The sequence below is a fragment of the Danio rerio genome, chromosome 14, assembly GCF_049306965.1.
Source record: "Danio rerio strain Tuebingen ecotype United States chromosome 14, GRCz12tu, whole genome shotgun sequence".
In the NCBI taxonomy this organism is placed as follows: domain Eukaryota; kingdom Metazoa; phylum Chordata; class Actinopteri; order Cypriniformes; family Danionidae; genus Danio; species Danio rerio.
In genome coordinates, this window is record NC_133189.1 from 34,867,123 (window position 1) to 34,891,640 (window position 24,518).

The window sequence follows — 24,518 nt, forward strand, 5'->3', positions numbered from 1 at the left end:
TTTGTTTTTAAAAAAAGGAATCTTTTATTGCTTTGTATGAAACCACTCTGCATTGATATGACGATCCATACTTTACTTCCCTCACTAAAAAAGGTTAAAACAACTATACACAAGCTCTAAAGAGAAAACAAAATAATACATTCATGCATTAGTGGCACAACAGAAGACCATTAGTTAGCAGAAGAAACACTTTCCATCATTAACTGAATTAAACAGATTGTCAATTTTCAAACGACAACAGCCAATGATTGTTATTCATCAAAAACAAAATAAAAGTCTCTGTGAAGTAAACAAATATAGAAAGAAATCAAATTGAATAAACGTAACTGTACAAGACAAAACACTGATTACTTGCTCCTCTTTAACGTCTTCAAACCTTATGGTTGTTAAACAACAGGTTGACCTACTGTATGAATACTGTAGTAGAATGTCCTGTCAAACATTCAATGCTAACACACATAACGTGGGTAAAAATAAGGAACTAGTGTTTAATACAAGAAAACATGATTTTTTTTTTTTTTTATCTGAGCAGCTTAACATCTCTGGCACATTCAGAAAGATGTAGTCAATAGAATTAATTCTAAATCAAAGTTAGACCATTATTTGCACTGAAAAAAATCTGTTAATTATTCATCTGTTGTTTTATGTTTATTTACGGTTGTGAATTGCATTATGTGAGTTTTATCTCAGCTCTGTCCACTTTTTATGTTGAAAATTAAATTCTACAGTTTACCAAAGTGAATTTTATTGACTTTTTTTTGGACAAATTTTCATCCAAATCTTTTGAAGTAAAAATTAAGGTCCAATAATGCAATTCAAAAGCATAAATAAGAGGGGAAAAACATAAATCTCAAAATAGGGAAAACTGTCCATTTACAAATATTTTTTAAAGTGTTAATATCCCACATTCGATAAGGACACTTATCATTTTACACTTATTTCTCCCAACTAAGAATACTGTAGTAAAATATTACTGTTGTTATATTTACTTTCACAGTAAAAGTAAACTTGAGAGACTGACTGCAGAAATCATAATACTTTTTTGTAATGAAAAAAAGCCACAAGCTTTCCCTTTCTCATCCAAACACTGAAATCAAATCACTCACATGCTGAGGTTTGTCTTCAAGGGATTGTAAATATTTGACAGCCCTTCAATGCTATTTAAAAAGTTCTAAATATTGCGATGAGAAATCCAAGTATACAAAAATCATTTGGTCACTATTCATTATTATCGGAAACTACCATGAATATAAGTCATTGACTAAATTGTTGTTTATGACAATTTATATTGATTTTCATTATATTGAGGGTCATTTCTATAATCGAAGCATTGGTTTTGTCAGATCGTACCCCCCTAATGACCTACTGTACTACATTATAAGCTCACATCAGCAGTGAGAAGTGTTTCAGTAATTGTTCATGACGGCAGTGACTGAAAGCACAGAGCTTACGTCTGTCAGCCGGCTGGGGAACGCTGTGAATAACAGCTATAGTTAAAGTGAGAGTTGGTCTTCTGCTCTTTAGCATGGGCTGGTCTTCTCTGTGTGTGTCTTGTTCTCCACAAAGCCTTCATTTCCGGTCAGTGTCTTTTTCTCTGTTGCGACAGCACAGTTCTGTAGATGCCGCTTGCGTTCATCACTGTGCCACATTCCATAGCCGAAATAGATGAGAAAACCTGTGGATTGATGTCAAAGCATGTTTGCCAAAATTATTTCTCATTCATAATTTATTTTAAAAAAAGAGTTTAGATCAAAATTGGAATATGTAAATGTTGACAATTTTTTTTTTGTAATACACACAAGTGTTTAGTTATACATTAACATGGCTTACAATGAAAATTATTTATTATGCTTTGTTAGTGTTGGTTAATAAAAATTAGTGCTGTGCAATTAATGCAATTAATCGCATTCAAAATATTATTTGGATATTATTATTATTTCAAAATATTAATTATGGATACGTACTCCTGTATACATTTCTGCACAGCACGAAATCCGTTCCAGGAGGTACATTTTTGCAGTTTTTGTTTTCGCAAATCTACCAGAGGTCACTGTGTCTGCTTTTTCAGATCTCAAATTTCTCTCCAGTGCCATTCGTGCCTGCTTTTCTCGCGTAAATCTAACAGCGGCCACTGTCTACTGACTGACCGGCCAACTGACTAATAAGCCCACCCACCCCCTTCCCTAATCCCAACCGATTTTCAAAGCGATTGACCTAGTAACCACCATGTATTCACAATGAATTAAGAAAAAAAATAAGCAAAATATCAGTGTTGCTTAATGAGTAGTTTGAACAAGCAGCAAAAATACACACACATAGAAACAAAACTATACAAAGGATTTTTGTTACAAAGTAATATTTACATTTATATATCAATTGTATCTTATACATATGTAATTTATATCTAAATATAAATAAACATCTACACATGGCGACGCAGTGGCGCAGTGGGTAGCACGTTTACCTCACAGCAAAAAAGTCGCTGGGTCGCTGGTTCGAGCCTCGGCTCAGTTTCTGTGTGGAGTTTGCATGTTCTGCGTTCACGTGGGTTTCCTCCGGGTGCTCCGGTTTCCCCCACAGTCCAAAGACATGCGGTACAGGTGAATTGGGTAAGCTAAATTGTCCGTAGTGTATGAGTGTGTGTGTGTGTGTGAATGTTTCCCAGAGATGGGTTGCGGATGGAAGGGCATCCGCTGCGTAAAAACTTGCTGGATAAGTTGGCAGTTCATTCCGCTGTGGCGACCCCGGATTAATAAAGGGACTAAGCCGACAAGAAAATGAATGAATGAATATCTACACATCTCCATGTTTACATAATAAATATACACAGTACAAATTATTTCAAAATAAACTTTTATTTTGGATGTGATTAATCATGATTAATTTAGCACTAATAAAAATGACCTGTCTATTAAATATCATGTTGAAACTAAGTAAGTAAACGATTCTGAGTTTGTTACCTAATGTACATTACAACAGAATAATAAGAACCTTATTGTACGTTTTACAGCTATCCCTATTAGATTAACCAACCTAAATATATAGGTCAATTAAAGAGGTGATTGAAAACTTTCAAGAAGCTTTTAATATAAACAAGATGAAGAGAAAGTTCACCCAATAAATAAATAAATAAATCAGAGTCATTTTGTACTGTAAGGATTCATTGTCAGTTTCCTCTAGCATAAACCCATATAAACCAACCTGAACATAGAGGTTTGTGCTAGTGTAAGTGGGTTATTTCTGCAAGATTTTCTTACATTTATTTACAATCAAGTCTGATTTTAAGTGAGCAACCTTGAAACGTAAACAAGTCCTTTTTCGATTTGTTTGAACGTGGTTTAGGATTGCATCCTGTGTGTGTGTGTGTTTGTGTGTGTGTGTTTACACAAAGATAGCACGTACCTATGGCCATCCAGATGGAGAAACGGATCCACGTGTCTCCGCTGAGCTGAACCATGAGGTACACATTGACAAATATACTCAAGATGGGTAGAAAGGGCAAAAGAGGAACCTGAAACAAAAATACACATGGCTTCAAACATGTGCTTGACTGCACTCCACTCAGCACTCACTAATGAAGTGACCCAGATAAAAAAAGAAAGAAAGAAAAAACAGTGAATGCTGGATCTTTCGGGTCAGATCACTTTGTTTTTCATGTCAGATAAGGAGAGAACACAAAGTGCTTCACAAACAGATATTTTATACAGGCTATTACCCTAAAACCTGTGCAGATGCACATCAAGATGATCACACTTTTAAATTTGGGGCACATCTTATAAATAAATAGTGCATTTCAATGTTATGTTCACTGTCCTCTTTAGATTTCGTGTGATTATATTCAAAACTTTGCAACTTACTGTCAGCCAATGCTTATAAGAGTATTATAAAACTAATAAAATATGACTAAAAAAATAATAGAATAAGTTGAAATGCAAACTTATAGAAGGAAGGCAGTTCAGGGACAATAAAAAATAAAGTGTTAACAGATATTGGACAGTTAACTAATACTCATGAGAGACTTGTGAGACTTGCAAAGTTACTTAAAGTCAGTAGAATAACAGAAACCATCTAAATGAACTCTTACCTGAAAAACTTCATTTCAAATCTAAAAAAAGTCTAGATGTTGCTACCCGTTTTCAATACAGTGGAGTCAAATGGATGTCAAGTGTCAAGCTTCAATAAAAGAGCTAAAAAAATTAAATACCATCTAGTAGCAGTTTTATGAAGATGTATAATAGCAAATTTTATACTGGCATTCATGCCCATTGTATGAATATATATTCTGACAAAATTTCATTTTTTTCAATTCCTCCATAAACACTTTAATTTGAAATATAATCTGTGAAACACATTATTCAACAGGATGTGTTAAATAGATTATGACCATAAATATAATTATTCTAATTAAATCATAGATAAAAATAATAGAAACAAATTATACAAGGATTATAAAGATTTAACGACATTTAAGACTGATAGCTGATAGTTTGTCTAAAAATTAATAATGTTCCCATTTACTCACACTCAAATTGTTTAGTGCTTTATTTCGTTGAACACAAAACAAGATATTCTGAAGAACAACAAAACAAAACAGCCATTGACATCTATGGCAGGATCAAAAAACTTAATGGAAGTCAATGGCTGCATTTTTTCAACATTCCTAATCTTCTGTATTACTGCATTTCGTTGCATTGTACTTGTACTTGTGTAATGACAATAAAGTTGAATCTAATATAATCTACTCCCTTTGTGTTCAACAGAAGAAAGATTGATGACAGATACATTGTCAAAACTGTCCTTTTTGGGTGAACTATTCCTTTAAGCAGGGAATCATCTTGTTTAAACGATTTCTGATAAATCATGCAACAAAGACGACTCAAGTAATAATGCTACAAAAAGAAATGAAATTTCAAACTATATCACAATATAAATCAATAAAACTGTAATAATACTGTAATAACATTATAACTATATGTAATAAGAACAGTTATGAATCGTGGACTTACCATAAAGGAAACCTTCTTCCTTGTTTGTGGTTGTCTACAAATAAGAAAGACACATATGATGAAGATGAACAGTGATGCAGCTAATACTCCCAGTGCCCAAAGCTCCATTGCAATAATGGCTTGTCCGTAGTATGTGTTCAGTGTGCTCACAACACACACAACCAGCACTGCAGGAGAAAACACACAGATTCAGTCTCGGAAATCACATGTAAACTTGTGTCCAGTAAATGTGTCAGTTTCCTGCTGTTCAGACCTGTGATGATGACAGACACGTTGACCACACTGGAGGTATTTTCAGTGGGCAGCAGTGGAGGATGGAGCAGAGAGCGCAGCGTTACTCCTCCATCCTTCAGCATGTTCAGATGAGACTCAGACTCTGTCAGTTCAGACTCTCCGACCTCCTCCTTCCCTTCACTGATCCTCGACCTCTCGAACGAAGCATCTGGCTGATATCTGTCATGAAATACTCGGTTGTTTACATCATATAAATACATAATAAAGATACAGGTCACCCAAAAAATACAGTTTACTCACTGTTAAATTACCCTCAAGGGATTCCAATCCACTTTCTTGAGTTTCTTTCTTCAGTTAAACACTAAAGATTATACTTTGAAGAAAGCTGAAAAACTGCAACCATCAACTTCCACAGTAGGAAAACCAAAGACTATTTAGGTTAATGGTTACAGGTTTCTGGCTTTCTTCAAAATATCATCTTTTTTGTTCAACAGATGATCAAAAACTCAAACAGGTTTGGAAGAAGATTGAGTAAATGATGACAGAATTTTGTGGTAAATGAAACCATTTAAAGTAGGTGCTTTGAAACAGAATTAGAACACTATTATATTATTTTGTTAAATGTGATGAACACATGATCTTACTATTATTAATTCTACCATGACTAAGATCAGAATTGTCCATATAGTTTAAACATACATCTTAAAAGTGACAGATGACCACTAGATGGCAGCTCACTAAAAATACACATCATTCTTTTAGGTACAGGTTAAGTCTTTTATATGTCAGAAACATATATGTCCCCTACATGAATAACACATATGTTCTATATGCCATAAACATATATGTTAATTTATGCTAAATACATATAGCCACATAAATATCAGAAACGTATATGTCCCCTTCCTGTATTGCACATACATTTTTGGTCAGAATTATTAGCCCCCTGTTTATTTTTCCTCAATTTCTGTTTAACGGAGAGAAGACATTTATAGACATAATAGTTTTGAAAACATATCTCTAATAACTGATTTATTTTATTTTTGCCATGATGACAGTTCATAATATTTTACTAGATATTATTCAAGACACTTCTATACAGCTTAAAGTGACATTTAAAGGCTTAACTAGGTTAATTATGTTAACTAGGCTGGTTAGGGTAATTAGTCAAGTTATTGTATAACGATGGTTTGCTCTGTAGACTATCGAAAAAATTATTAAATTATTAGAATAATTTTGACCTTAAAATGGTGTTTAAAAAATTAAAAACTGCTTTTATTCTAGCCGGGGGAAAAAACTAATAAGACTTTCTCCAGAAGGAATATATATATATATATATATATATATATATATATATATATATATATATATATATATATATATATATATATATATATATATATATATATATATATATATATATATATATATATAAATAAATAACCCTTTCCGGATGCACTGCATATGTTTCTGGCATATACAGATGAAGTCAGAGTTATTAGCTCTCCTTTGATTTTTGATTTTTTTTCTTTTTAAATATTTACCAAATGATGTTTAACAGAGCAAAGAAGTTTTCACAGTATGTCTGATAATTTTTTTTCTTCTGGAGAAAGTCTTATAAAAAATTTTTAACTTTTTTTTTGTACAATATTAAAATAAATCAAAAAAGTTTTTGGAAAAAGTCTCATTTTACAAGTTCCTATAGAGTTAAACAGTTGGGTTTCACCACAGCTTACTTAGCCAATCTCTGTGTCCGCTGGGGGCACTATTAGCTAAGCATAAATCATTAAATAGAATTGGACTATTAGCATGTCACATTAAATGAACACGTTTGTTTTAATATTTTTCCTTTTTAAATATATATAGGTTACCCAAAAAATCAAAAATTGTTGTCATTTACTCAACCTTTACCAGTTGAACACAAAAGAAGAAAGCTGAAAACCTGTAACCATTCACTTCCACGATTTTTGTTTTCTTCTGTGAAAGTGAATAGTTATAGGTAACTAATGTTTAACAAATATATGTTTTGCTAATGAATCAAAGAAACACTGACTTTCATAGTTTCTTTGCATATATACTTCTATTTAAAAATTGGGTTGGGTGGGCAATAGTACACCACCTTTTTAGGACAACACAACTGCTTTTAGACTGCACAAAATTAAAATCTTCATAGATCTGTATCTTAATTTATAATAAAAGCAATTTATCATTGTTAATTGTACTTGACCTTGAGCATGTCAGTGAGTCAGCAAGAACGGCAGCCAAGGAAATTGCTGTATTTTAGACTATTGACTTTTAAGGCATATTAAGATATACAGTTGAAGGCAAAATTATTAGGCCTTCTGTGACATTTCCCAGCTTTTTTTCAGAATATTTTTAAACAAAATAATTTGAATAACTCATTTATTTTGTCTTTACCATGGTAACAGTACGTACTATTTTACTTATTATTTTGCAAGATACTAGTTCAAAGTGCAATTGAAGGTTTGACTAGGCTAATTGTGTTATTTAGGTAAGTTTGTTTAATTAGGCAAGTCATTGTACAACAGTGGTTTGTTCTATGCCCAATAAAGAAATAAAACATCTGAAGAGGGCTAATATTTCTTACTTTGATATTATTAAAAAAATGTTATTTTATTCTAGCCAGACTAAATAAAACATATTTTTAAATATATGTATATATGTATATATATATATATATATATATATATATATATATATATATATATATATATATATATATATATATATATATATATATATATATATATATATATATATATGTATGTATATATATATATATTTTTTTTTTTATTTATTTATTTATTTATTTATTTATTTATTTATTGTTAACAGTTTTATTCAAAACAAAGTTTTATGTATTTCATCAAAAGACTTTCAGTACTAATAGCCTTTTATATGCACAAGCATTCAAAGTATACTTCAGCTGGTAACCTGTGTAAATACAGGCCCTTGACACATGCACTTTAGAAAAAATTATGGAGCATTTTTTGGACCAAAAGAGCAATTAAATATAATTCAAAAGAGAGTTGGTTTTGGTGATCTTTTTCTTTCACACATGCAGTTGTTATAAGTTTTTGCCATCATCGTTAGTTATTTGTTGTTCTTGTTCCATGTCCAAGTGTTGACACATTGTGGACAAGCTCAGCAGTACAAAAAGAAAACACGTGTGCAATCGGGACAAACAAAGTTTGCCTGGTTAAAACTACTGCACATGTACGCAGTCTGCACACTTGATGAAAATTGCACATAATGTAAACTGTGCTCGTAATCTGTCAGATTTATTTTATTCTCATGTCAATTTATTTTGACAATCATTTTAGATATTTGTACTGGAAATGGATTTATTTGTTTATTTATTTATTGATGTCGAAAAGTTTTACAAAATATACAAACTTACAGTACAGTGGCAGAACTTTTTCTGGTATTTATGGACATAATATTTTATTTCAAACTACTACAGTGTCAATACTTAAATAAAAAAATCAAAAGATATGACCTTAGAAACCCCTTTTTAACAGTATAGTGAAAAATAACTTAAGTATGACTCTTGAACCTACATAAATATAAATGTAGTGAGTTTCTTTCTCATCTGAGGTTGTCTGAGTTTTTGTTTGCCTAATCACACTAAAAAACACACTTACACTACCAGTATTCCTGTCAGTTCAGCAGTGTTTTCCATTTATTTAGCTATGAACCCAATTATGGGGCCTTGATCCCTGCTCTGTCAACATTTGCCATTGAAAATTCAACAGTTTAAATATTGACATTGTAATAGTTTGAAAAAAAATATTATGTCCATAAATACCAGAGAAAGTACTGCCTTTGTACTTTATTTTTGGACATTTTTGTACAATTTGTCAATAAAAAAAGATATATTTATAAATAATTGTTTTATTTATTTAATCTTATTCTTACTAACCTGAGTATAAGAACACAAGCAGCCACAAGGGAATAAGCCAGCAATGTTCCAATAGACATCATATCCACCAGCGCTTTCAAGTCGAACAGAAAAGCCATGATAGCTGTTGATATGAAAAAAGCTGATCAGCTGAAGTTTAAAAAGAATGGATTAAAAGCATGACAAACACACACTACTAAATCACAAATATATTTTACTTACAGTGGCCCCAACTTTTAACATATTTAAGTCACAATTAAAATGCACACATTTTATAGCACAATAATCTTAATAATAACTTTTTAATTAATATTTATATTTTTTAATTAATATTAGCACTTAAAACATTTGAAATTATGCAAAATTTAAAAACTCAAATAATGTCAAATCTGTTTATGCAATGACATTCATACATTCATGAGTGCGACCTTATTATCAAAAACATTTGAGGTTAAAACATTACACACCAACACAGCATGCATGGATCAGTATATTATTGTATTCATGTTGAAAAGCCTTATTGCTGAATTATGAAATTTCCAAAATAATATGTACTGTATATGACAACTGTAATGTACTACACATCATCAATATTATATTGACAATGTAGGACTTAAACAAATAAATCAACCATCAATACTGTTTCTTTTATTAGTGGACAACTATAAACTCAGGATGCACTAGCTCTGACGAAACCTACAGCAGATGTGCCCTGTGACTTCATATACAGCTGTTCAGACTTCCCTCACAGCAAGAAGACAGTGTACACTAACAAGCATACCGTGTTACAGTATAGGCTTAACATGTGCAGTGGGCAGGGGGCTCTGAAAAGCAAAAACTGTCCTGCGTCCTCATCCTCTGAATAAGCTTCCCCTCTGATTTCCCTTTCCTCAGAAGTGCTCAGAACTCATAAGCAACCACTGAGTGACTCCTGCTAGCATCAAAGTGCTTTATTTCCACACTGTAGGAGAATCTCTGCTTTCCTGCAGCTGTCTGCAGTGTATTACACATCTGCACCTGACATGAGATATTATTAGTCTTCAGTGTCACATGATCGTCCAGAAATGATTCAGATAAGCTGATATTGGTCCTCAAGATTTATTATTCTTAATGTTTAGCTCTAACTTAAGTGTTGCTTGTTGTTTTCTATTTTGGAGACTACAATTGATTTTTGTTGGAAAAACATGGAGGAATTAACTTATTAGTTTTTACAAATTGAAATGGACTAAACATAAAACAATTAAGTTGTCCCTTAAACAACCTCAAGAATTGTTTCAGCTCAATTTTAATTTGTATTTGAACAAACAGCAAATGTAAATTTTTGAGTCTATAATAGATTATCATTCAAGTGTTTACGTTAAGCAGATTAAAAACAATAATCATAATGATAAAGTAGTTAATTAGATCATTGATAAAGACCTTTAACTTATTAAAATAGATGGTCAAGACAAGTGTTCTTTTGAAATTAGTTAATCAAGGTTTAATTTAGTTAACGCTGCATTCATTAGCCCACATGTGGCCTTCTTGGGACATTTTTAGCCATTTTGATTTAACTTTTGCCACAAATTCTCATTAATTTCCTTACCCTTTTTCTATTGTGACTTACTCAAAATCCCTTTTGTTTCATGGTTTCCATTTTTATCATTAAATATTAAGACTAGTAAAGTTACAGTTTACCCCAAAATTTTACATTTATTAGTTCCAAACCTTTATTTTATTTTTCTTCTTTTAAGTTTCTTTTTTCTGCTGCACCTAAAATGATTAATTTTGAAAAATCTGGAAACCTGTAACCCTTGACATCCATAGTAGGAAAAACAAATACCACAGAGGTCAATGGGTTTCCAATATTCTTCAAAATAGAAACAAAACACTGGAACATAACAATGGTGAGTAATTGATTGCAGAATTGTAATTTTTTGGTGAACTGTCTCTATAAAGCAACACTGACAATAACAAATGACAAAAAGCTTCTTAAGCAGCAAATTGTTACATTTCTGAAGGATCATGTGACACTGAAGAGTAGTGATGCTGAAAATCCATCTCAGATTTTAATAATGTTTCACACAATTACTGTTACAAATTACAATAACAGTTTAAAATAACGGGGCCCATTAGTTAATGTTAGTAAATGTATTTACTAACATTAAGTATAAATAATCTAATTTATCATACTTCAACATTAACTAATGGATTATTATTAAAATCCAAAGTTGTGCTTGTTAAATAGCATTAAATAATTTTTTTTTTTTTTTGGCCTTTATTAGATAGGACAGTAAGCGAAGTGGGAGAGAGAGAGAGGGGGTAGGGAAATGTTGTCGAGCCAGGATTCAAACTCGCGACGTCCTGACGTGCTATTGCACCATATGTCGGCGCGCTAACCACTAGGCTATTGCGCCAACTGCATTAAATAATTTTAACAAATTTGAATAACAAATGTATTACTAATAAACTATATGCACAGCTAGAGTTTTTCAGCCAATGATAAACTCTAGTGAAAGCTTTATGTGACTTTTAAATTTTATGCAGTTCCTTTTACAGCATCTACAGTATGTTGTAATGTACAGTGTAAAAAGAGACGAAAGACCGTTAAACGCAGGAGCCTTCATTAGCAGCAGACGAGAAATACTAATGAAAATATTGGGGTAAATTTAATTTCCATATTTTAAAGACATGGCATGAAAAAATATTATTAAATGCAGTGCTTCTTGTTTGGTCTGATACCCGCTTTATATCGCATCTCAGCCAGGCAGTGAATATTGCTGTTTTTTAAAGAAATCAGATCTTAAACGCTGCGATTTTGGTGTGGGATGACAATTAACCAGAAGCCCTGGGGCTGGCTGACTGAAATTAAAAGTCTGTGTGCATATGCCCCATTGTTTGTTCATGTTAGTAAATACATCAACAAACTAATGGACCATTATTCTAAAGTGTTCCCCAAATTATATAATCTTTCAAACTTGACCTAACAGTTTCTTTCTCTATCCAACTTTACCAATTAGTTTTTTTGCATGCAATAATGAACCTTTGCATAGTTTTACAGAATAATGAGATTTAGCATCACCAACACCACAGTAACAGCATGCATCCATTAGCAGCCTCCTGTAATTAAGCAGGCACATCGCACCTCCACCAGGCTGACACAAACACGACGGCAGGCCATGCACGGCTTGCTTCACTCTTAGCTTACCCGCGGTAGTGCCTGCTGCCATAGTGGCAGCCACTGGCGACTGGCGCTTACTCAGTTTGGAAAGAAATCTGAATAGCACGCCATCTCGTGCCATGGCAAACAGAATGCGGGGTAGGGGGAACATTGAGCCCAACAGGCTAAAAACAAAAAGGAGTCATGGTTCAGACACCTGCAACTCTGGAAGAAAAAGAACATTTTAACACCGGCAAGTGTGAAGGAGCAAATACTGGTCAGCAAATACTTGTCAGATTGGTTTAATTTAAAGTGCTGTTTGAATATACAGTGCCTATAGAAAAACATTATTCTCTGTCAAAAATCTATACCTTTACATTACACCCTGATTTCAAAAGACCTTCAGGCGAAAATTGTAGTAAGGCAAAAGGAGAAGGTGTTAAAAACATTTCAAGAAAAGTTATTTTGAAAGTGATTTGATTTCAGGTTGTATGACAAATAAAGTCATTATTTCAAAAGGGTACACTCTCAGAAATAAAGGTACGCAATCTGTCACTGGGGTGGTACCTTATCAAAAGGTATAAATGTTTACCTAAAAGTTCCATATTAATACCTCAAGGGTACATATTAGTACCTAAAAAGTACAAAAGTGTTCCTCTTGAAAATTTTAGGTACATATATAAGCTTTTGAGGTACCAATATGGACCTTTCAAGTACAAATGTGTACCTTTTGAAAAGGTACTACCCCAGAGACAGCTCTCGTACCTTTATTTCTGAGCGTGTATGATGTTTTTTCATAGGCACAGTATGTATTAAATGTAATGCATATATACATTAAAATGTGTCCTGTTTGTTTAGGTTTTTCACAGGCCTTTCATTTATCCAAGCCTGGAAGTTATGATTTTAGCATGTCTTGATATTTTCTGTTTTTCAAGGTTTGCTAGAACCCTGCAATCGATAAATTGGAAGTATATTTCCATAGAATACTTTCTTACAGTACATTTTAGTTTTCCGCTCTTTTTCACATTTGCCTGGTGGATCACATTGGCCTTTAAGCACAGCAATCATGCCTCCGTCTCTCACCTGCAACTACACCTGAAGACATTGTTGCAATAAGAGGGGTCTTCGTCTTAGGATTGATTTGGGCTAACACTTTGAAAAGCACCCCATCCTGTGCCATAGCATAGATTACACGTGGCATTGGGAAAATGGAGCCCAGCAGACTGCATGTGAGCAAAGACATCAGCAGAAGCAACGGGTCAATTAATCACATGCTGCAGACCTGATCCCAAACACTTCTACTGCTGTGCAACTGGTCGCTTTTACTTTAAAGTCAACATGAAATCAGAATGAACCCTGGCTGCATTTATAATGGAATCCCCCCCACACACACACATCTAACAGCTGATAACCACTGATAACGTCCTTTCAATCGAGGGATAACGTTCGAAGCGTGTGACTACTAATTCTAGTGAGATTCTAAAATATGCATTAGATCCCAATGGTTAATGTTGTTCTGTTGGCTTCATTGAACATAGATCTTTTGCATGCACTGGGGCAGTTTGCTGCCGAGTGTGAGGCGGCTGGGATGAGAATCAGCACCTCCAAGTCTGAGGCCTTGGTGCTCCACTGCAAAGAAGTGGTTTGCCCTGACCAGGTTGAAAGAAAGTCCTTACGTCAGGTGGAAGAGTTCAAGTTTCTTGGGGTTTTTTTCACGAGTGAGGGAAGGTGGATTGGTGCAGTGGCAGCAGTAATGCCGTCAATGTACCGGTCCGTTGTGGTAAAGAAGGAGCTGAGCCAAAAGGCAAAGCTTTCAATTTTCTGGTTAATCTAATTCCTACTCTCATCTATGGTCATGAGCTTTGGGTTTTGACCGAAAGGACAAGACCTTGAATACAAGTGGTTGAAATTAGTTTCCTTCGCAGGGTGGCAGGGCGCACCCTTATACGTAGATAGGATGTGGAGCTCTGTCACCTGGGAGGATCTTAGAATAGAGCCGCTGCTCCTCCACATCGAGAAAAGTCAGCTGAGGAGGCTCAGGCATCTGTTTCAGATGCCTCTTGGACGCCTACCTAGGGTGCTGTTCTAGGCATGTCCCACCAGGAGGAGGCCTCGGGGAAGACCCAGGACATGATGGAAAGACTTTATTTCTCGGCTGACCTAGGAACGCCTCAGGATCCCCCCGGACGAGCTGGAGGAAGTGTCCGGGGAAAAAGGAAGTCTGAGGTTCTCTCATAAAACTGATGCCCCTGCGACCAGGCCCCGGAAAAGCAGTTGAAAATGAATAAATGAATGAACGGCCGCAGGAAAGGATTAATAAAATAATCATTAACCCTAGTGGACTTTTGATAGTAGCATGTTGCCTGACATCCTTTCACATAAGTGTTTAAATTCAATATCATTTTGAAGTATAGCTACTATTAGTAAAATTTTAATGACTTTTTAAAATAAATTGACTTTTTTTACTTTGTTGGTGGTAGAATGTAAATCACCACGCTCTTTTAGACATGTTTGGTGCTCTGACCAAATTTTATTCAAATGACTAGTACCAATGAAGGTCTGCGCTCAATTTATTTATTGAACGACAGGACAAAAGGAAAAAAATTGTCCATGAGCCTTCGTCACTGACTTTGTTGATGGTAACATATGCTATCTATCTGGATAGGCTAAATATCTGTATCTTGTTACGACAAATAAAATTAACACAAAAAATATTTAATGTTAAAACAACATATTTCATGTTGACTTTAGGGAATGTCAAATTTGACAGCACATCATTATACAGAACATAGATCATAGATTCAGCAGATGCAAATGGGACCAAATGTACAGCTAAAAACAACTTCATTTTTTCCTGGGAGTATTGCGCATGACCTATAGGTTGTGGTATTCATATGTTTATAATGTTTATATATATTTTTTTGGGTTTATAAAATGACCATGTGATTTATTTTAAATATAAAAGATTAATTGTAGTAGATCCGTAGTCATACCTCACCAATAAAAGACCAGGGGACGGTTGCACCAGCAGTGTGTAAGTTAAAACGTAGCCTAGTTGTGACATAAAGGGACACGATTAGTTGCAAATTACTAAATATTTTTGTGTTGCACCACTGAACTTAGTTTAAATGTAACGCTGTATTCCAACTAAATATTTATGACAGCCTTCCCCCCATGTATAATGGTAGAAAAGAGATGACAGCGAGATTACTTAACATTAAGGAGCTTCCGATCATAATGAAGAATGATCTCTTTCTACACCTCTTCCTCTCACAGCCTTAATTTTCTCCCAAATTTTGCTTTTTCGTTTTATAAAAGAAGTGTAATTTTCTTTCAAGGAGTGTTTTTTGTTAACTGTATCCATCAATTAAGACGAGAATTTTTTCATGACTAAGTTTTTCTTCCTGTTCTTTTTACTTTCATGAGAAGGATATTAAAAAAGTTTAATGTTTTGCATTTTCAGTTTGCGATGCAGATGCGTGCGTCGTCTGATATTAGTGACTGACTATAATTTAATGTGCTATAAAAATGTCATTTATAATTTCATTAAGGACAGTTATATACAGACACAATAGGTACAGAATTTTAAAAGCAGTTTAACAATTTAAATGCTTTTTATTGAATATTGCGTCATTCAATGGGACTATGTATGACTTTACGGAGAAATTACGACCTACTAACTAAGGTTTGCCCTAAAACATGTGGTACACCCGAAGAGACAACAAATTTAGTTACAAACTAGCTTAGCTAGTTGTTACTAAGCCCCTAAAGTGTGAACTTTACGTTCCAGTTTAAGAAAAAACTTACGATCAGCTGGTACAACCATACCCAGCACATTTCTAACATAATTTAGACTAATATCAGAATAAATCCAATAATCATTGCATTAGCACTGCTTGAATTAGATGATTGTTGCAAAATATGAAACAAAAGTCCAGGAAAAAACGAAAAACACAAACCACATGACAATTTTGTTCTGAAAGAGAGCGACTATAAACATTAAACATCTAAATGCTAATGATGTGATTACTGAAATGCTACGTGTGATTATTTACACAATATGCTCTCTTTCAAACAAACCACTATCAAAAAGTCATTAGAGATGCGAAGCATAGGAATCAATCCACCACAGACCCAACTGAGAATTTCATACAAAACAATTAGGAAAGACCTGTTTAACTGAACGACAAACAAATGACAAAATGAATAAGCGCACTTTTATGTAACTATTCACAGTGTTTGATGTGAGCATGCTGATTTAATATACAAGCCTTGGCCAGCAGAACTGCATTAGGGGCACAAAGAAAGATGTTTACCTGGTTGAAAGAGCACAAAGTGATCCTGCCGCAACTACATATTTCGCAGGCCCCCAGCCTACATATTCAAAAGCCAAAGGTAGAGGACTCTTCTCATCCAGCAGATAGTAGGGCATCATGAGGGTGAGGGCTGCTGAAACACCAAAGTAGGCAAGGAAGCAGACCAGAAGGGAAACCACTATGCCAATGGGAATGGCCCTCTGGGGATTCTTCACCTCTTCACCTAGTCAGATATAAAAACACAATAGAACATTATACTAGACACTGAAGGACTGGAAATAACTGTATGATAAGTGATTGAATACCTGTGGTTGCAATACAGTCGAATCCCACAAAGGCGTAAAAGCAGGTGGCCGCACCAGCCAACGTTCCGCCAAATCCATACGGAAAAAAGCCTCCTGCCCCATAATCGCTGGTGACATTAGCAGCACCCGAGATGTTTCTGAGTGAAGTAAATAAACATTTGAATGATTATGATCCTTTAGGGTGAATGAAAAGACGAGGAGTTCGAGAGAAACAAGAAATGTTTTCCACCTTTTGACAACTGTGATATTTACGAGCGATTCCTCTGATATGTTCCAATTGAGAGAGTCTCCTTTGACAAATCCAGAGATGATAACGAACATGAGCACAAGCACATTTACTGCTGTGAAGATTTTGTTGACCCAGGCGGATTCCTTCACCCCAAAGGAGAGAAGGCCTGTGGAAAAATGAACACTTATATTCAGCTTATAAAAAATACATGTTCTTGTTGATATGGTTTCTCAGTAGTGGAAGTCGTCATAGTTGGGTAAACTTAGAGCACAGTGAATGGGAGAGTACAACAAATACTTTTTTTTTACAGTTCTCTTTGCTGAATTAATAAAAAAACAACCCCACAATGGTGTTATCAAGAATTTCAGAGAAAGGATTAAAATTGTGCGAGACTGATAATGACAGACAAGAGAGAACAGTATCATATTTACTTAATATCATATTTTACATGGGAAATACCCCGCACAAGAGGTAATTTGTTTTTTTTTTTTGTAATTTTATGGAAATATGATGCATACATGAATACATATGTGTTCATTTGTTTTTTAAACATCAAGATATTACAACTTTTAAAGATTATGATGACCATTAAACACATCATAACAGTCTTGTGGAAAGGATCCATTATCTTATGCAATATGTTTTTTTAAAAGATGCATTTAATTTTTTTTTTGTTTGTTTTAACAAAATACATACATTTACATTTATTCACTTAAGCAGAGACAAATGAGGATTACAACAAGCGATTCGTTTAAAGCATATAAAGTGATTCATATAATAAAGTGATAGCAATACATAGAACAAATTAGTAAAGAAAAATTGGGTGGTGTCACTGTGGTGTCAAAACCTGGAAGACTAATTCACTGCTGGCTCACTCAAGATTTCTAGATTGGTTTTTATAACTTTCATTATGGTAATGGTTGTGAGAATGTGCCTCAAGTATACATACACCGTTGCATTGTATCAAAACACATGGATTACAGTCAAAGTTGTTGTCATCAGTCATCAACATCTTTTTCATTTAATTGCTTTATGATGCAAAGTGTGCTCATGCTGCACTGAACTGAAGTAGTAAATCAGAGTTTTTTTTTTATAGTCAACAAAAAAGCACAAGTGCTTACTGGATGCTTATGGATGTATGTTAATGCAAGGTGGTAACGGTAATATTTTCAACTGACCACTTTTGATCAGATCATGCCAGGTGTACACAGGGCTTAAGGTCATTTTGCAAAGTACTTGGTCCATTCATTCTATGTGTACTGGCTGATTTACAATGGCTTACAATGTACGAATGCACTGCATTTGAGTGTATAAGATGGCAGTTTGTCCCCTTCAACATTTTAGCTTCCAGAAGGGTGCTCGTGTGACTCTGGAGAGCCTTTAGGACTTTTAGGCTTTACTAGACTCTTAGGTTAGGCTTAAGGATTATAGTAGTCTATAAATGGACAACGTTGTCCTTACAGTCAGTAGACTGTTGTCTGTCAAGTGACTATCAAAATAAGGTTTATAAAAAAGAATGATGAAATGTACTTCATACGTGTATTTCATATAATCAACAAAATGTATGAAGACCTCTAAATGCCATTTGAAATTTTCCTGTTAACTGAGCATTATTCAGTAATATCACATTTATGGCAAAGAATAAGTCCTTTTCCTGGTCTTTAAAGTAAAATAACTTAACAGAAACAAAGGAGGCTAAGAAAATTATTAATTTTAGATGCAAATTTGAGACGGCACTTAGAGGTTTTTGCTTCCCAACTCTTCAAGTATAAAGTTTAGCCTTTATTTAGAATTGTAAAAAGAAAAAAAAAAATCATCGAACCAGTGGTCTTCAGGGTTTTGATGTCACTATATAAGCAGCAACATTTTAAAAATATTATTAACTGAATAGATTTACTGACAGACTTTTTGTTTTACCTGACAGAAGTAAGATCAGGCAAACAGCAAAGAAATCAGGGTACTCCGCCAGGCCAGGCAAACTCATTTTGAAGTACATTTTGCAGAATTTCTCAATGTGACCGCCTATTATCTCATCAAATGTCCCACTCCAGGCACGTGCCACACTGGAGGTGCCTGTCCAACAGAACATCAGATGATACTGGTAAATGAACTCCGATATTTGATATAATATCACTGATTTAAGATTCATAATTACCGATAACGTATGACAGAATGAGGTTCCACCCGGTGATGAAGGCCCAGAGCTCCCCTACCGTCACATAGCTGTACAGATAGGCAGAGCCAGTCTTGGGTACCCGGGCACCAAACTCAGCATAGCACAAACCAGCCATCACAGATGCTAATGCAGCGATGAGGAAGGACACAACGATGCTGGGGCCGGAACTGCCTTTGGCCACCTCTCCAGCGAGTACATAGACACCGGCCCCCAGTGTGCTTCCAACCCCCAGAGCAATGAGATCAACAGTTGAGAGGCAGCGGCACAGCTTGGACTCCTCCAGACAGCCCTGGTCCACATTCTTCCTCCTCACAAGGGAGCGACCAAATGTGAGGCAATGTTCTAGCATTCTTCCTGTTGACACAAACTGTCAAATAAATAAGTCGGTACACAAACTCTTGATTGTGATGCTCCTCCAACAGAACAGACATTCTGATGACTGTAAGTAACTTTGCATGTAGTAACTAATTCTACTAACCCACTAAGCTACACTCAAAAGCAATTATGTTCACTGTTTGTTTAAACTACTTACATATAATTACATAAAAAACACAATTCTTGAGATTTTTTGGGGGACAACTTAATTGTTTTATGTTCAATCTACTTAAATTTGTAAATATGTATAAGTTAACTTAATTCCTTCATGTTGTCACAACTTAAATCGATTGTGTGGAACCCAGTATTTTTTACAGTGAACAATCTACTAATAGTCTAATAAGAGTTAGTCAAGAATCATACTTTCTTATACTCAACCGCATGTCAAAAGGACATCACCAAAATGAACTCATATGCAAGTTGTGCATGTTTTATAAATAATATATCTATAATTAAGTTAATTGATTATGCAAAATCAGTGGTGCTGGAAACAAAAGCGTAGCTAAAGCATATAAAATAGCATCAGTATTATTATAACACTTTAACCTTTGTTCTCACTTGCACATGTCTGCAGTTTAAGCAGGTTTTAGCATTGCCCAATGTAGAATAATGCTAAAGCCTTAGGCATTATTGCATAATAGTGGGATAAAGTGCTTTCATTTTGACAGGCGTATGTATTTTGCAAATCGCTTATTGGCTGGTGTGCTTTCGTGCAGTTAAAGAGTTAAGTTTGTGGGTTTTTTCACTCGTGCATTGGCTTACAAGTTCATTATGAGAGTTCATTATAAAAGCATTACACCTGATGGGTTATACTTAATGAAACACACTTGCACATTTATATGAAGTGTTTAAACTGCTAAAAAAACACATTTTAAGACAGTCTCTTTAGATACATTTGAAAATGTTTTAGTTATATATATTTATACTAAGTATAGTAAATAAAATCTTTATATACTGTTCAAATGTGGTCAATAGGACTTTACTCTTCTAATACTTCTATAAAAATGTTGTGATTTCCACTAAAAACATATTTCTGATGTTGACGACAGTAAGTAATTGTATTTGAATGATTTCTGAAGGATCAAGTAACACTGACGTCTGGAGTAATAGAATAAAAAAAACTGATCTTTGCCATAGCAGGACTTTATTAAAATAATATTACCATAGAAAACAGCTATTCAAAATATGACATTACCATTTTGCTGTATTACTGATCACATAAACGTATCAAACATTTAAAAAAAAATTTTGGTGATAGTGTTCACACACCCAAAAATACAAAATACATCTGTAGAAGAGTTTTAAATATTAATATTCTCATTTTTCCTCTGAGTTAGATATGAAAATTTACACTCAAGCTGCTTCCTAAATAAACTTTTACATTTAAGACATGTGTTTATTGTAGATTTGTCACATTGGGCTGCATGTGACCAAACATCGAGGCATTACAATGGCATTAGCATTACACTGCGTCTATTTCAAACCTGTAAAAGGAGTAAAGGAGGCAAAGATTGACGTGTATAAGGCTGTACCTGTGAGCAGTAGCCCTGAGCGCTTATCATGCTTTATGAAGCCCAACTTGACAGACAACTCTAAAGCTCAGTTACAAAGCTGCATATTTTAAAGCTAAGCCAGACATTAATCTGTGTTTGAGTGAATTAATACTACAGGAACCGGTACATACTTTGTCCATGCAGTTGGCTAGTTTATTTTCAAAAACAGATAACTCAGTTTTTATTTTTGCAAATAGAATTCTTAAAGACATTAGTTAAACTGTGTCAACAGTGTTTTAAATTAGTAAAAGTGTCAACATTTACTCACCCTTTAAATACCACCCAGTAAATAATGAGTAAATTTAAGTTTTAAGTGCATGCAAAATAAATAAAAAAACATGATTTTTCACATATGAACCAATTAAAAGTAATTCAGTGTATGACTATATGTAAATACACAAGCAATGAGTAATTCATAGTTTTAAGAAATCATCTAAAATAGTGTATTTGATTAAAAATACCAATACTAAAACTCACCGACTGATGACTGACTGGCAGCTGCAGGATCACGCTATGGAAGTAAAGTTCCTATGGCTTTCGCCCAAATACACAGGAACACACCCCCAACCACACACAGCTCTCAGTGATCTCCACTGATTTCTTTAAAAAGCTCACAAGCTCGAAGTCAGTCCTTCCCAAGTCCTGTGTCAAGTTTGCCCCGTCCTTCTTCAAGCTCAAATGACATGTCAGCCCACAACCGCATTGGTTTTACTGCCTACTTTTCTCACTCCTGGTTTGTCTTAACTTGCCCTGCCCCCTATGAGGAGGACTGGTCTGGCAGCTGTGTGCTGCCCCATAGAGGGAGACTTACACTTCACAAAGATCGAGGCAATGCTAATATCCCAGGTCAGCAGGGTTTATGAAAAACCTGTGTGTTAATAATGTAGTTTTTTTTTTTTTTTTGGAGAAAACCCTCATGCCCAGAGTAAGTCCCAGCTGTCAGTGCACTTACTGACTGCTGATAAATGGTTAAGCAACTGACATTGACAAACATTGAGACAGACAGATCTGTTTGCCTAGTGTAGTTCAGGAAGAGTCGCTAAAAGCATGGGCGCTGATTGGACAAAGAGCTATCACAGGTAAAGGGCTTTAATGGAAGATTGTTTCCCTTATATATAAGCTCATAAAAACAAGGATACTGGGTCAACAGGCCTCTCCAAAATGACAGTAGCAGCCACGTCACAAAGCTGAAACAGGAGAGACTGGGCCCTGGGGTGATTGTCACTCAGTGCTGCATTTACAGAAATAATAAACACAAATGTTCATCAGCTGTTCAACTACTTGTTTTATTCAGCCAATCACATGGCAGCAACTCATGTGGTCAAGACAATCCATTGAAGTTCAAGGAAATCTGCAAATCAGAGGACAAAAAAAATGATTTTGAATGTGGCGTTGTTGTTGGTGCCAGACACTCTGACCTGTGTATTCCAGAAGCTGCTGAACTGCTGGGATTTTCATGCGTAACCATCTGTAAGATTGCAGAGAACTGTAAGATCCAGTGTGTGAAAGCATCTAGTGTGTGGTCGTTCTGTGGGCGAAAATGCCTTGTTAATGCCAGAGGTCTGAGGAGGATAAACAGACTAGAAATGCTACACTAACTCAAATAATCACTCATTGCAACTAAGATCTGCAGAAGATCATCAACTGTATGAACATGCAACAACCAACAGAAGAAGAGCACATCGCTTCCATTCCAGCTATAAGCACATAAAACAATTCATTGGAATTAAACAACACAGGCCTGAAAAATTGGTAACTGCGCTCAAATTCTGAAGTAACCATTGGATGTTAGGCTCGCTGTTTAAGGATGGTGGTGGTGTAATGGTGTGAAGGATATAGTCTTGACACTTTTGGCCCCATACACTGTGAAAAAAATGCGATCAACACACTCGATTTGTGTTCAGAAAACATGAAGAAATTTAGTTAACTTATTCGTCGTTGTTTTTTTTTACTTAAGTAGATTGAACATAAAACAATTATGTTGTCCCAAATAATCTCAAGATTTGTGTTGTTTCAGGTCATTTTCATTTAAGTAGTTTGAACAAACAGCAAACGTCATTTTTTTGAGTGTAGTACAATACCAAAGGTTAGGCTTAAGCCTGTTTTCTTTATGGCCACAGTGTATCCATCTTGTGATGTGTTTTTCTAACATGATACTGCACCATGTGTCACAAAGCGCAAACAGTTTTTCTGAACAGGACAATAGTTTACTATACTCAAATGGTGTCCACAGTTAATCCTTAATTCATAAGAGTGAAGAATCTGCAGGAACTGAATGTTAATATGAACCACAATCTTTAAACATTTGTTATGTTTTCGGCACTTTGTTGAATTTCCTGTATTATGAATTCAAATCATTTTAAAGTTAAAAAGGTGCTGGTGAGTGTTTAAAACAATAAACATAAAGATTTTGGTGAAAAAAAAACTCTCAGTATATAATTTTCCCTAATGTAAAGTCAGAGCAGGTTGTCTGTTATACATTTAAAGGTTCAGGACACCCCGGAGAACTTTTTTTTTAATATATTAACAGATTTGTGTGTGTTGAGCATCAGTTAAGACAATGTAAGCACCTGTCAGCTTTAATTGTGGGGAAAACTGGATAATTTTGAGCTTTTGTCAGCTAATTTCAGCTTCCGGGTTTAAAATGATTTTTAGGGCGGGATCAAAATCGGCGACGTAGCGCAGTACTGCAAGTGCAATGATGACGCGTCGGTTTCTCATTATTATTTAGCGCGGAGCCTGAATATGAGAAGAGCCGGCTGCTTAATTATTCATGAGACCTGCCAGACCTACCAGAGTCAAGCCCGAGCTGTGAGACACGTCACGGACCCACGGCACGGACACACAGTATTTAGCCGTTCATGAAGGCTCATATACGTTTGTTTCCATGATCCACGGGGTTTGTTGCATGTTTTCCCCCGCGATCTTGTCAGGGCCGATCATACAGCAAAGCTGTGTGTGTGCTGCAAGCATTTTTGTCAGGAGAGCAGCACGAGAATTAGAGAATGGCGGACGCTGTCTTTTATCAGGAGTTCGTTCACATTCAGACACTTCACAGTGCTGCTGTGTTTGCCTAAATCCTCCAGATTACCAGCAGGACTAATGGTTAAAATAGACAAGTCAGGAGACCTGCTGCACTGAGTCTGCTGGATACGGGGATTGAGGGAGAAGTCCTCATTTATAGGGTTTACATAAACACACTTATCTTTATAATTATATAAATTGTGGTTGTCTGTATATGAAATTACGAATAACAAATGTAG

The 24,518-nt window shown here is 34.9% G+C and overlaps 1 protein-coding gene across 9 annotated transcripts in view; it reads right to left on the reverse strand.

Annotated features, from left to right (window-relative positions):
- Positions 1-24,518, reverse strand: part of slc7a2 (solute carrier family 7 member 2) — a 26,355-nt gene continuing 1,837 nt past the window's right edge. Inside the window, exons 1-13 of one of the 9 annotated variants that reach the window (XR_012389491.1) lie at positions 21,733-21,938; positions 19,307-19,681; positions 19,069-19,224; positions 17,152-17,317; positions 16,923-17,059; positions 16,618-16,840; positions 13,385-13,524; positions 12,350-12,486; positions 9,184-9,286; positions 5,260-5,459; positions 5,007-5,173; positions 3,403-3,511; positions 1-1,675 (exon numbers count right to left, since the gene is read on the reverse strand). Coding sequence is in view for 5 of the 9 variants with exons in the window: in XM_068213199.2 (XP_068069300.2) it covers positions 1,521-1,675; positions 3,403-3,511; positions 5,007-5,173; positions 5,260-5,459; positions 9,184-9,286; positions 13,385-13,524; positions 16,618-16,840; positions 16,923-17,059; positions 17,152-17,317; positions 19,069-19,224; positions 19,307-19,676 (1,926 nt within the window). In the remaining 4 variants the exon portion in view is untranslated. 9 annotated transcript variants of the gene reach the window in all.